The sequence below is a fragment of the Mustelus asterias genome, unplaced genomic scaffold (assembly GCF_964213995.1).
Source record: "Mustelus asterias unplaced genomic scaffold, sMusAst1.hap1.1 HAP1_SCAFFOLD_1404, whole genome shotgun sequence".
NCBI lineage: Eukaryota > Metazoa > Chordata > Chondrichthyes > Carcharhiniformes > Triakidae > Mustelus > Mustelus asterias.
Genome location: NW_027591349.1, coordinates 4,818 through 17,737, shown reverse-complemented (window position 1 = coordinate 17,737; position 12,920 = coordinate 4,818). Strand labels below are relative to the sequence as shown.

At 43.3% G+C, this 12,920-nt stretch overlaps 1 protein-coding gene across 1 annotated transcript in view; it reads left to right on the top strand.

Moving 5' to 3' along the window:
* Positions 1-12,177, top strand: part of LOC144488244 (egl nine homolog 1-like) — an 88,680-nt gene extending 76,503 nt beyond the window's left edge. Inside the window, exon 2 of the mRNA XM_078206279.1 lies at positions 12,022-12,177. Within this exon, the coding sequence (XP_078062405.1) occupies positions 12,022-12,177 (156 nt within the window). The remainder of the gene's footprint in view (positions 1-12,021) is intronic.
* Positions 12,178-12,920: the final 743 nt, after the last annotated feature.

The window sequence follows — 12,920 nt, the reverse complement described above, 5'->3', positions numbered from 1 at the left end:
AGTCCTTGCATCTCTAAATGCCTGTAGATCCTATCTCTCAAAATACCTTCCAACAACTTACCCACCACAGATGTGAGGCTCACTGGCCTGTAGTTCCCAGGCTTTTCCTTGCAGTCCTTTTTAAACAAAGGCACAACATTTGCCAGTATCCAATCTTCAGGCACCTCACCCGTGTTAGGTGTTAGCAAATGTTATTTTGGCCTGCTCTGCCCTCAGATGAACAATCCTAATTTCTCTTGTGTCTCCATGTAACTGAAGTATTTATAGCTGGCGCCATTATGGTAAATCTGTTCTTCATCTTCTTCAAGGCTTTGACATTCTTTCTAAAATATGGTGCCCTAACTGGTTACAGTATTCCAGCTGGACCTTAAACAGTGTTTTATAGAAATGTACAACTTCCTCAGTTCTGTACTCTTGTATCGCTGTTTATAAAGTCGACAATCTCGTATGCCTTTTAATAGTCTTCTCCACTTAGCCTGTCACCTCCAAAGGCTTATGTACAAATATCTCCAGGTCTCTCTGTTCCTAAACTCCCAATAAAATTGTACCATTTTAATTTATAAACAGTCGCTTGCTTGTACAGAACTTGAATATTGCTGAAAAAGAGACATGTTGCTGAAGATTTTCATCCTGCATTCAACAGGACCATTCTGTCCAACTAAGGGAATATGTGCTTTTTTTGAATGAGTCAGGACCTTGGGAGGGGGTTCGCTGTTGCTTTTTTCATAGCTACAACTCTGCCAGTGTCAACTTACCAACCTTTCCTACTGCGGTATGTTTGAAATTTGGCATTTTTGGATTGTCATGGTGAGTGGGAGACCAAAAGCTTTGGTAACATTTCTCCAGCAAAATTTAGTTTATATTTTTTATTCATTTGTGGGATATGGGAGTCACATGTAGACCAGACCAGGTAAGGATGTCAGATTTCCTCCCCTAAAGGGCAGATGGGTTTTCTTGCCAATCGACAATGGTTTCACGATCATCAGTAGATTCTTAATTCCAGATATTTTTTATTGAATTCAAATTTCACTATCTGCTATGCAGGGATTTGAATCCAGGTCCCCAGAACATTAGCTGAGTTTCTGGATTAACAGTCTAGCGATAATACCACTAGGCTATTGCCTCCCTCATTCTTCTCACAAAACTGAATCACTTCATCCCTTACTGTGCTATATTTCTCTTTTTGATATGGTGATTGAAAGAATAGTTATGAACCAAAAGTTTATGATCATCAGTGGTGACTTTCAAAAACAATTACTTTTAACATGTGCAGGAATCACCAAGCCAGACAATAGCTTTTACAGTGGCTAATTGGAGCTCTCTGGGCCCTTGGCTAAATTTTGTCAGGGAGAAATCTTCAGTGGTGTGAGTCATTGATTTGGGGTGTACCACAGCTACAGTCCAGGTTCCCTGCAAAGCCCCACTTGTGCCAATTTGCTGCATAAAGCCTTTGGCTAGTGTGGCAACACTTGAGGAGTGCCCAATGTTCGCATGGCAACTGGAAGCCTTGTGGATGGGCTGTGTAGGACCAGCATTTACCATATGCTGGGGAAGCAGATTATCCAACAAGCAAACTGAATTTGGCAAGCTCAAGCTTTGAGAATCCTGGAATCACTGCACCTCAAACCACCAGCAATATTCCTGTTCTTCTCTCACCATCAGATCTGCACCTTGCACCATGCAACTCAAACAGTGATTATCTGCAAACAGGATTCATTTTTGTATGATTTCTAGTATTTTCAAAGTGTGATCCATACTTGCTGACCATGCATCTTTTTCATGCGAATTTTAGAAACTTCACTTGTTGAATGCCTTATGATGTCATGGGGATAAATGCTTCGCATCAAACTTTTGAAGTTCCCTCATTTCAGCTGCTCTTGGTGTTGTGAAGTTAAGCTTCTCACCTCAAAAAATTCCACATTTTACTAACTGGATTTGTTAAGAATTAACCATGCAAGAAGAAACATGATACCTAGGCCACCCTTTTCTCTTAAATTGTTCTCCATACTGTAGAAAACAGCCATTCCTGCAAACTGTTGTAGCATCTTAAATTCTTCTCGAGTTGCTGGCTGGATTTTTTCAACATAAACTAAACATTTTGGAAAAATTAACATTTTACTCTCAATTCTTAACAGCATTAGACTAGTCTGAACAGTAATGATTTGAAGTGTCATTAGAACATAAGAACTAGGAGCAGGAGTAGGCCATCTGGCCCCTCAAGCCTGTTCCACCATTCAATAAAACCATGGCTGATCTTTTCGTGGACTCTGCTCCACTTACCCACCCACTCACCATAACCCTTAATTCCTTTACTGTTCAAAAATGTATCTCTCCTTGCCTTAAAAACATTCAATGAGATAGCCTCAACTGCTTCACTGGGCAGGGAATTCCACAGATTCACAACCCTTTGGGTGAAGAAGTTCCTTCTCAACTCAGTCCTAAATCTGCTCCCCCTTATTTTGAGGCCATGCCCCCTAGTTCTGGTTTCACCGCCAGTGGAAACAATTTCCCTGCTTCTATCTTATCTATTCCCTTCATAATCTTATTTGTTTCTTTAAGATCTCCCCTCATTCTTCTAAATTCCAATGACTATAGCCCCAGTTTACTCGGTCTCTCCTCATAAGCCAATCCTCTCAACTGCGGAATCAAACTAGTGAATCTCCTCTGCACCCCTCCAGTGCCAGTATGTTCTTTCTCAAGTAAGGAGACCAAAATTGTATACAGTACTCTTGGTGTGGCCTCACCAGCACCTCATACAGCTGCAACATAACCTCGCTGTTTTTAAGCTCCATCCCTCGAGCAATGAAGGACAAAATTCCATTTGCCTTCTTAATTACCTGCTGCACCTGCAAACCAACGTTTTGTAATTCATGCACAAGGACACCCAGGTCCCTCTGCACAGCAGCATGCTGCAATTTTTTACCATTTAAATAATGGTCCATTTTGCTATTATTCTTACCAAAATGGATGACCTCACATTTACCAACATTGTATTCCATTTCCAGACCCTTAAACTCACTTAAACTATCTATATCCCTTTGCAGACTTTCAGCGTCCTCTGCACATTTTGCTCTGCCACTCATCTTAGTGTCATCTGCAAATTTTGACACACCACACTTGGTTCCCAACTCCAAATCATCTATGTAAATCGTAAACAATTGCAGTCTCAACACTGTTCTCTGAAGCACACCACTAGTCACTGATCGCCAACCAGAAAAATACCCATTTACCTCCACTCTTTGTTTTCTGTTTGTTAACCAATCCTCTATCCATGCTAATACAGTACCCGGAACAACGTGCACCTTTATCTTATGCAGTAGCCTTTGGTGCAGCACCTTGTCAAATGCCTTCTGGAAATCCAGATACACCACATCCACAGGTTCCCCATTGTCCACTGAATGTCCTCAAAGAATTCCACCAAATTCGTCAAACATGACCTGCCCTTCATGAACCCATGCTGCGTCTTTCCAGTGGGGCAATTTATATCCAGTTGTCTCGCTATTTCTTCCTTGATGATAGATTCAAGCATTTACCCGACTACGGAAGTTAAGCTAACCGGCCTACAGTTACCAGCCTTTTGTCTACCTCTTTTTTAAACAGTGGCACCACATTTGCTATTTTCCAATCTGCAGGAACCACTCCAGAGTCCAGAGAATTTTGATAAATTACCACTAGTGCATTTGCTATTTCCCCTGCCATCTCTTTTAGTACTCTGGGATGCATTCCATCAGGACCAGGAGACTTGTCAACCCTTAGCCCCATTCGCTTGTTCAACACTACCTCTTTCGTGATAATAGTTTCTAGGTCCTCACCTGCCATAGCCTTCTTGTCATCAATTTTTGGCATGTTATTTGTATCTTCCACTGTGAAGACCGACACAAAATACCTGTTCAATTCCTCAGCCATTTTCTCATTTCCAGTTATTACATCCCCTTTCTCATCCTCTAAAGGACCAGTGTTTACTTTAACCACTCCTTTTTGTTTTATATATTTGTAGAAACCTTTGCTATCTGTTTTTATATTCTGAGCTAGTTTACTCTCATAATCCATCTTACTTTTCTTTATAGCTTTTTAGTGGCTTTCTGTTGACCTTTAAAGATTTCCCAATCCTCTAGTTTCCTACTAATCTTTGCCACTTTGTATGCATTTTCTTTCAATTTTATACCGTCCTTTATTTCCTTAGATATCCATGGCTGATTATCTCTTTTTCTACAGTACTTCCTTATCACTGGTACATGCTTTTGCTGAGCACTGTGAAAAATTGCTTTGAAAGTTCCCCACTGTTCCTCAATTGTCCCACCATAAAGTTTATGTTCCCAGTCTACCTTAGCCAACTCCTCCGTCATCCTATTGTAGTCTCCTTTGTTTAAGCACAAGACACTGGTATTGGATTTTACCTTTTCACGCTCCATCTGTATTTTAAATTCAACCATACTGTGATTGCTTCTTCCGAGAGGATCCCTAACTGTAAAGATCATTTCTGTCTCATTACACAGGATGTGGAGATGCCAGCGTTGGACTGGGGTGAACACAATAAGAGCTTTAACAACACCAGGTTAAAGTCCAACAGGTTTATTTAGTAGCAAACACCATTAGCTTTCGGAGCGCTGCTCCTTCGTCAGATGGAGTGGAAATGTGCTCTCAAACAGGGCACAGAGACACAAAAATCAAGTTACAGAATACTGATTAGAATGCGAATCCCTACAACCAGCCAGATCTTTAAGATACAGACAATGTGAGTGGAGGGGTGCTCCCTCCACCCACATTGTCTGTATCTTTAAGACCTGGCTGGCTGTAGGGATTCACATTCTCATCAGTATTCTGTAACTTGATTTTGTGTCTCTGTGCCCTGTTTGAGAGCACATTTCCACTCCATCTGACGAAGGAGCAGCGCTCCGAAAGCTAATGGTGTTTGCTACCAAATAAACCTGTTGGACTTTAACCTGGTGTTGTTAAAACCCTTACTGCCATTACACAGGACCAGATGTAGGATAGCTTGCTGTTTCATAGGAAGCTATCACGGATATATTCTATGAACTCTTCCTCCTCAAGGCTACCATGACCGATCTGGTTTGACCAATTGACATGTAGTTTAAAATCCCCCATAATAATTGCTATACCAGTTTAACATGCATCAGTTATTTCTTTGTTTATTTCTCGCCCCATCGTGATATTATTTGGCGGCCTATAGACTACGCCTTTCAGTGGCCTTTTCTCCTTACTATTTCTAATTTCCACCCTAATGGATTCAACTTTTTTTTTCATAGAACCCAAATCATCTCTCACTACCACCCTGTTGTCATCCTTAAATATCAGAGCTACACCACCTCCCTTACCTTCCTGTCTGTCCCTCCGAACAGTCTGATACCCCTAGATATTTAACTCCCAGTCGTGACCATCTTGCATCCATGCTTTTGTAATGGCCACCAAATCATACTCATTCACGATGATTCGTGCCATCAACTCATTGACCTTGTTTCAAATGCTACGAGCTTCAGATAAAGTGCCCTTATGCTAGTTTTTGTACCTTTTTGAATTCTAACACCTTCATTGATAACATCTCCTGAGTTTTCCGTGCTTTTAACTTTTTTCCTGATTTTTGATGTAGTTGGAACCTTCTCCCCCATGCTAACCTGCTGCTTTGCTTTCTATTAACAGTTATATTTCCCGTACTTTTACTCTTCCCTTACCCCCAACTTGCTTATTTAAAGTCCTTGTGACTACCCTCTTTATCCTTTTTGCTAGAACACTTGTCCAAGATCAGTTCAGGTGAAGACCATCCCAACGGTATAGATCACTCCTGTTCCAATACTGAAGCCAATGCCCCATGAAATGGAATCCCTCTTTCCCACACCATTCCTTCAGCCACGTGTTAACTTCCCTAATTCTCTCAACCCTATGCCAATTTGCACATGGCTCAGGTAGTAATCGTGAGATTATAACGGTTGAGGACCTGTTCTTTCATTTAGTTCCTAGTGCTTGATAGTCCCAAACAGGCCCCCTTTCCTAGTCTTGCCTATGTTGTTTTTTCCCAACGGGGGCCACGACAACAGGATCCCTCCCCCCCCCCCCCCCCTCCCCCCCTCCCCCCCTCCCCCCCCCCCCCCTCCCCCCCTCCCCCCCTCCCTCCCTCCCCCCCCCCCTCCCCCCCCCCCCCCCCTCCCCCCCCCCTCCCCCCCCCTCCCCCTCCCCCCCCCCCCCCCCCCCCCTCCCTCCAATATCCTTTCAGGCCGGTCAGAGATTCCCTCACCCTGGCACTGGGCAGGCAACATACTATGCGGGACTCATGATCTGGCTTACAAAGGATGCTATCAATCCCCCTAATTATAGAATCCCCTACAACTATCACTTGTCTTTTTGCTCCCCCCTCTTGAATGGCCTCTTGTACCACAGTGCAGTGGTTGGCTAGCTCATCCTCTCTACAGCCCTTTTCCTCATCCACACAGGGAGCAAGTACCTCATACCTGTTGGACAAGGTCATGAGCTGAGGCTGCTCAGTTCCTAAATTAACTGTCCCTTTATAACAGCTCTTCCACAAACCACTTTCTGGAAGCAGTGACTGTGCCTATGCAAATTTCTCCACAACAGCCAATCAGCGTCACCACTCTGCTACCCTTTCTGGATGCTTGCTTTCACACGAACGTGTAGGACGTCTTCTGAAGGTCCACTTTCTGAAAGCAGTGACTGCGCCTGTGCAAATTTTCCCCGCACTAGCCAATCAGCGTCACCACTGTGCTGTCGTTGCTGGATGTTTGCCTTCACACGAACATGTAGGGTGTCTTCTGAAGCTCTACTTTCTGGAAGCCGTGACTGCGCCAATGCAAATTTTCCCCACAACAGCCAATCAGCATCGCCGCTCTGCTGCCCTTGCTGGATGCTTACCTTCACATCAACATGCAGGGTGTCTTCCGAAGGTCCACTTTCCGGAAGCAGTGACTGCGCCTATGCAAATTTTCCCCATAACAGCCATTCAGCGTTGCCGCTCTGCTACCCTTGCGTGTCAGCTTCTTATTCAAAGGGATGGTCATTCTGTACCTTCTCAAACAGTGTGGGCTGTTATGAGAAGATCACTCTTACAATATTTGTGGGTCCAGGTGTTGATTCACATCAGAAGGGGCTTATCCAAAATAAACACTGGTAGACCAATCCTTACACATCAAAAGGAAGGCATGCAGGGTAATAACTGTGATGATAGGTCAATGGACCAACATCTAACTATCCTAGATCTGATCATGTGTAATGAGATAGGAAAGAAATAATTAATGACCTCACAGTTAGGGATAGTCTCGGAAGGAGCGATCATTGTATGGTTAAATTTAAAATACAGATGGAGCGTGAGATGTAAAATCCAATACCAGTGTCTTGTGCTTAAACAAAGGAGACTACAATGGGATGAGGGAGGAGTTGGCTAATGTAGACTGAGAGCAAAAACTTTGGGGCGGAAACTTACAAAATACTGAGAGGCCGAGATAGAGTGGACGTGGAGAGGATGTTTCCACTTGTGTGAGAGACTCTGGGGCAGTTCCAGCAGATTGGAAAACAGCAAATGCGACGCCACTGTTTAAAAAAAGATGCAGACAAAAGGTTAGCTTAACTTCTGTAGTGGGGAAAATGCTTGAATCTATAATCAAGGAAGAAGTAGCAAGACATCTGGATAGAAGATAAAAAAGGGTAAAAGTAAGGACTGGATTGACTACACCCCAGGGTTCTGAAGGAGATAGCTGAGGAGATTGTGGAGGCATTGGTGGTGGTCTTTCAGGAATCATTGGAGTCAGAGAAGGTCCCAGACAACTTGAAAAAGGCTAATGTAACACCCCTGTTAAGAAGGGAGGGAGGCAGAAGATGAGAAATTATAGGCTAGTTAGCCTGATCTCAATCGTGGGTAAGCTCTTGGAGAACATTATTAAGGATGAAATTGCGGAGTACTTGGAAATGCATGGTATAATAGTGCTGAGTCATCACGGCTTAGTCAAAAGTAGGTCATGTCTGACAAATCTGTTAGAATTCTTTGAGGAGGTAACGAAGAAATTAGACAAAGGAGAGCCAGTGGACCTGATTTATTTGGATTCCCAGAAAGCTTTTGACAAGGTGCCTTAAAGGAGGCTACTAAATAAGCTAAGAGCCAATGCTGTTGGAGGCAAAGTACTGGCATGGATAGAAGATTGGCTGACAGACAGAAGGCAGAGATTGGGGATAAGGGAGTTCTTTTCAGGATGGCAATGGGTGACTAGTAGTGTTCCACAGGGGTCAGTGTTTGGACCACAACTTTTCACTACATACCTTAATGATCTGGAAGATGGAACTGAGGGCATGGTTGCTAAATTTGCAGATAATACAGAGATTTGTAGAGGGACAGGTAGTGTTGAGGGAGTGGGGAGGCTGCAGAATGACTTGGACAGGTTAGGAGAAGTGACAAGTGGAATACAGCATGGGAAAGTGTGAGGTTATGCACTTTGGTAGGAAGAATACAGGTGTAGACTTTTCTAACTGGGGAAAGGCTTCGGAAATCTGAAGCAAAAAGGGTCTTGGGAGTTCTGGTTCAGGATTCTCATAAGGTTAACATGCAGGTTCAGTTGGCAGTTAGGAAGGCAAATGCAATGTCAGCATTCATTTCTAGGGGGCTAGAATACAAGAGCAGGGATGTACTGCTGAGGCTGTATGAGGCTCTGGTCAGACACCATTTGGAGTATTGTGAACAGTTTTGGGCCCCATACCTAAGGAAGGATATGCTGGCCTTGGAGGGTGTCAAGAGGAGGTTCGCAAGATTAATTCCAGGAATGAAGGGTTTGTCATATGAGGAGCGGTTGAGGAGTCTGGGTCTATACTCAATGCAGTTTAGAAGGAGGAGGGGGAATCTAATTGAAACTCACAGAATACTGAGAGGCCTAGATAGAGTGGACTTGGAAAGGATGTTTCCACTTGTGGGAGGGACTAGACCTCGAGGGCACAACCTCAGAGTGAAGGGACGCTCCTTTAAAACTGAGATGAGGAGTGATTTCTTCAGCCAGCGGGTGGTGAATCTCTTTGCCATGGAGGGCTGTGGAGGCCAGGTCAGTGAGTGTCTTTAAGTCAGAGATAGATAGGTTCTTGATAAATAGGGGGATCAAGGGTTACAGAAGAAGCCAGGAGAATGGGGATGAGAATCATATCAGCCATGATTGAATGGCGGAGCAGACTCGATGGGCCAAATGGCCTAATTCTGCTCCTATATCTTATGGTCTGATGGATTATGAGAGTAAACTAGCTCAGAATATAAAAACAGATAGCAAAATTTTCTACACATCTACAAAAAGAACAAGAGTGGCTAAGGTAAGCATTGGTCTTTCGAGGATGAGAAGGGGGATTTAATAACGGGAAAGGAGGAAATGGCAGAGACATTGGACAAGTACTTTGTGTCAGTCTTCACAATGGAAGACACAAATAACATGCCAAAAATTGATGACAAGAAGGCTATGGCAGGTGAGGACCTAGAAATGATCATTATCACTAAAGAAGCAGTGTTAGGTAAGCTAATGGGGCTAAAGGTAGACAAGTCTTCTGGCCCTGATGGAATGCATCCCAGAATGCTAAACCAGATGGCGGGGGAAATAGCAAATGCGCTCGTGATAATTTACCAAAATTCACTGGACTCTGGGGCGGTTCCAGCAGATAGGAAAACAGCAAATGCGCCATCACTGTTTAAAAATGGATGTAGGCAAAAGGTTAGCTTAACTTCTGTCGTGGGGAAAATGCTTGAATCTATAATCAAGGAAGAAATAGCGAGACATCTGGATAGAAATTGTCCCATCGGGAAAACACAGCATGGGTTCATGAAAGGCAGGTCATGTTTAACTAATTTAGTGGAATTCTTTGAGGACATTACGAGCATGGTAGACAATAAGAAACCGGTGGATGTGGTGTATCTGGATTTCCAGAAGGCATTTGACAAGGTGCCACATAAAAGGCAGCTGCATAAGATGAAGGTGCATGGCGTTACGGGTAATGTATTAGCATGGATAGAGGATTGGTTAACTAGCAAAGCAATGAGTGGGGATAAATGGGTGTTTTTCTGGTTGGCGATCAGTGACTAGTGGTGTGCCTCAGGGATCAGTGTTGGGACTGCAATTGTTTACAATTTACACAGATGATTTGAAGTTGGGAACTAAGTGTAGTGTGCCAAAGTTCACAGATGACACGAAGATGAGTGGTAGAGCAAAATGTGCAGAGGACACTGAACATCTGCAAAGGGATATAGATAGTTTGAATGGGCAAGGCTCTGGCAGATGGAGTACAATGCTGGTAAACATGAGGTCATCCATTTTGGTAGGAATAACATCAAAATGGACCATTATTTAAATGGTAAAAAGTTGCAGCATGCTATTGTGCAGAGGGACCTGGATGTCCTTGTGCTTGAATCACAAAAAGTTGGTTTGTAGGCAAATGGAATGTTTTCCTTCATTGCTAGAGGGTTGGAGTTTAAAAACAGCGAGGTTATGCTGCAGCTGTATAAGGTGCTGGTGAGGCCACACGTGGAGTACTGTGTACAGTTTTGATCTCCTTACTTGAGAAAGCATATACTGGCACTGGAGGGGGTGCAGAGGAGATTCACCAGGTTGAACCTGGAGTTGAGAGGGTTGGCTTATGAGGAAAGACTAAGTAGACTGGGACTATACTCATTGGAATTCAGAAGAATGAGGGGAGATCTAAAAGAAACACATAAAATTATGAAGGGAACAGATAAGGTTGTTTCCACTGGAGAGTGAAATCAGAACTAGGGGGCATCCCCTCAAAATAAGGGGGAACAGAATTAGGACTGAGTTGAGGAGGAACTTCTTCACCTAAAGGACTGTGAATCTGCGGAATTCCCTGCCCAGTGAAGCAGTTGAGGCTACCTTGTTGAATGTTTGAAGGCAAGGATAGATAGATTTTTGAACAGTAAAGGAATTGAGGGTTATGGTGAGCAGGTGGGTAAGTGGAGCTGAGTCCACAAAAAGATCAGCCATGATCTTATTGAATGGCAGAGCAACGCCTCTACTCTCTCAGAAGGAAATTTGGCATGTACGCTACGACACTCAGCAACTTTTACAGATGCACCATAGCACCATAGAAAGCATTCTTTCTGGTTGTATCACAGCTTGGTATGGCTCCTGCTCTACACAAGACCGCAAGAAACTACAAAGGGTCGTGAATGAAGCCCAGCCCAGCCCATCGCGCAAACCAGCCTCCCACCCATTGACTCTGTCTACACTTCCTGCTGCCTTGGAAAAGCAGCCAGCATAATTGATGGGCCCCACGCACCCCAGACATTCTCTCTTTCACCTTCTTCCATTGGGAAAAAGATACAAAAGTCTGAGGTCACGTACCAGCCGACTCAAGAACAGTTTCTTCCCTACTGCCATCAGACTTTTGAATGGACCTATTTTATATTAAGTTGATCTTTCTCTACACCCTAGCTATGACTGTGACACTACATTCTGCAGTCTCTCCTTTCCTTCTCTATGAACGGTATGCTTTGCCTGTATAGCGCGCAAGAAACAATACTTTTCGCTGTATACTAAAACATGTGACAAGAATCATAGAATCATACAGTGCAGAAGGAAGCCATTCAGCCAGTCGAGTCTGCACCGACCACAATCACTCCCAGACCCTATCCCCATATGCATTTACCCGAGCTAATCCCCCGACACTAAGAGGCAATTTAGAATGGCAAATCCGCCCAACCCGCACATGTTTGGACTGTGGGAGGAAACCCACGCAGACATGAGGAGAATGTGCAAACTCCACACAGACAGTGACCGAAGCCAGGAATCGAACCCAGGCCCCTGGTGCTGTGAGGCAGCAGTGCAAACCACTGTGCCACCGTGCTGCCCTATCAAATCAAATCAAATCAGGCTCGAGGGGCCAACTGGCCTACTCCTGCTCCCAGTTCTTTTGTTCTTATGTTCTAACCTTATGGATTATGACAAGAGAGTATGGAGCAGAAAAAGTCTTGCACTTCAGCTCTTTTCAGTTTTCTTTATATTTTTCTTTACTGATTTACAGGCAATGGTGGCATGTTACCCAGGCAACGGAACAGGATATGTTCGCCATGTTGATAATCCTAATGGAGATGGACGATGTGTCACATGTATATATTATCTGAATAAAAACTGGGACACACAGGTACATAATATTCATTGTTTTCAGAAATATTGCTGAGACTTTTTTAAAAATGCAGCAGGGTGAAAATAACACATTGATAAAGGTAGAAGAATAGAGAAATTCTGATATGAATTTTGGTTTGTCTTATGATTACTGTTACTTATATTTGTGAGTAATTGTGGAAAGTAGACTCAGCAGGTGACAAGCAAGCGATGCATGCCACTTATGAGAATCAAATAACTCATTGTAATAATTCCTCTTGGTCGATTCACGATATATCTTTTGGACTGATTCATGGTTAATGAAAGTGTTTGTGAAATATGGCACTGCAGGCATTCTGACCTCACCCAGTTGTGCCATGGGGTATTTCAATCTTTGAATGCAAAATCAAAACAGTTGGACCTGTGCAGAAATCTTGCATGCAGTTAAATCAAAAGTTCTTATGTTTTTATTACGTTCAAGTCCTGACATTAGAGGAACAAATGTACAGGGCAGGATGTTGACCTGTGCAGACAGTCTGGGATCACAAATTAACATGGAGAAATCAACGAGAAATAGAAAAGTTCCTGTTACCACATGGGGAAGTGCACAACTTTAATTTCAGGTTAGGGCGATGAAGAGAATGAGAGATCATATAGATAGAGATAGAAAGGAAGTTATTGAGAAGTGAGTTATCAAGATGACAAGATGATATGAGATGGCCAGAGATTCCCAAACTTTTCCAGCCACTGAACCCAATTGACCTTCCAAGAGTACTGATGGAAGGCCTGGGAAACATTCTTATAACATTGAAGAGTTAA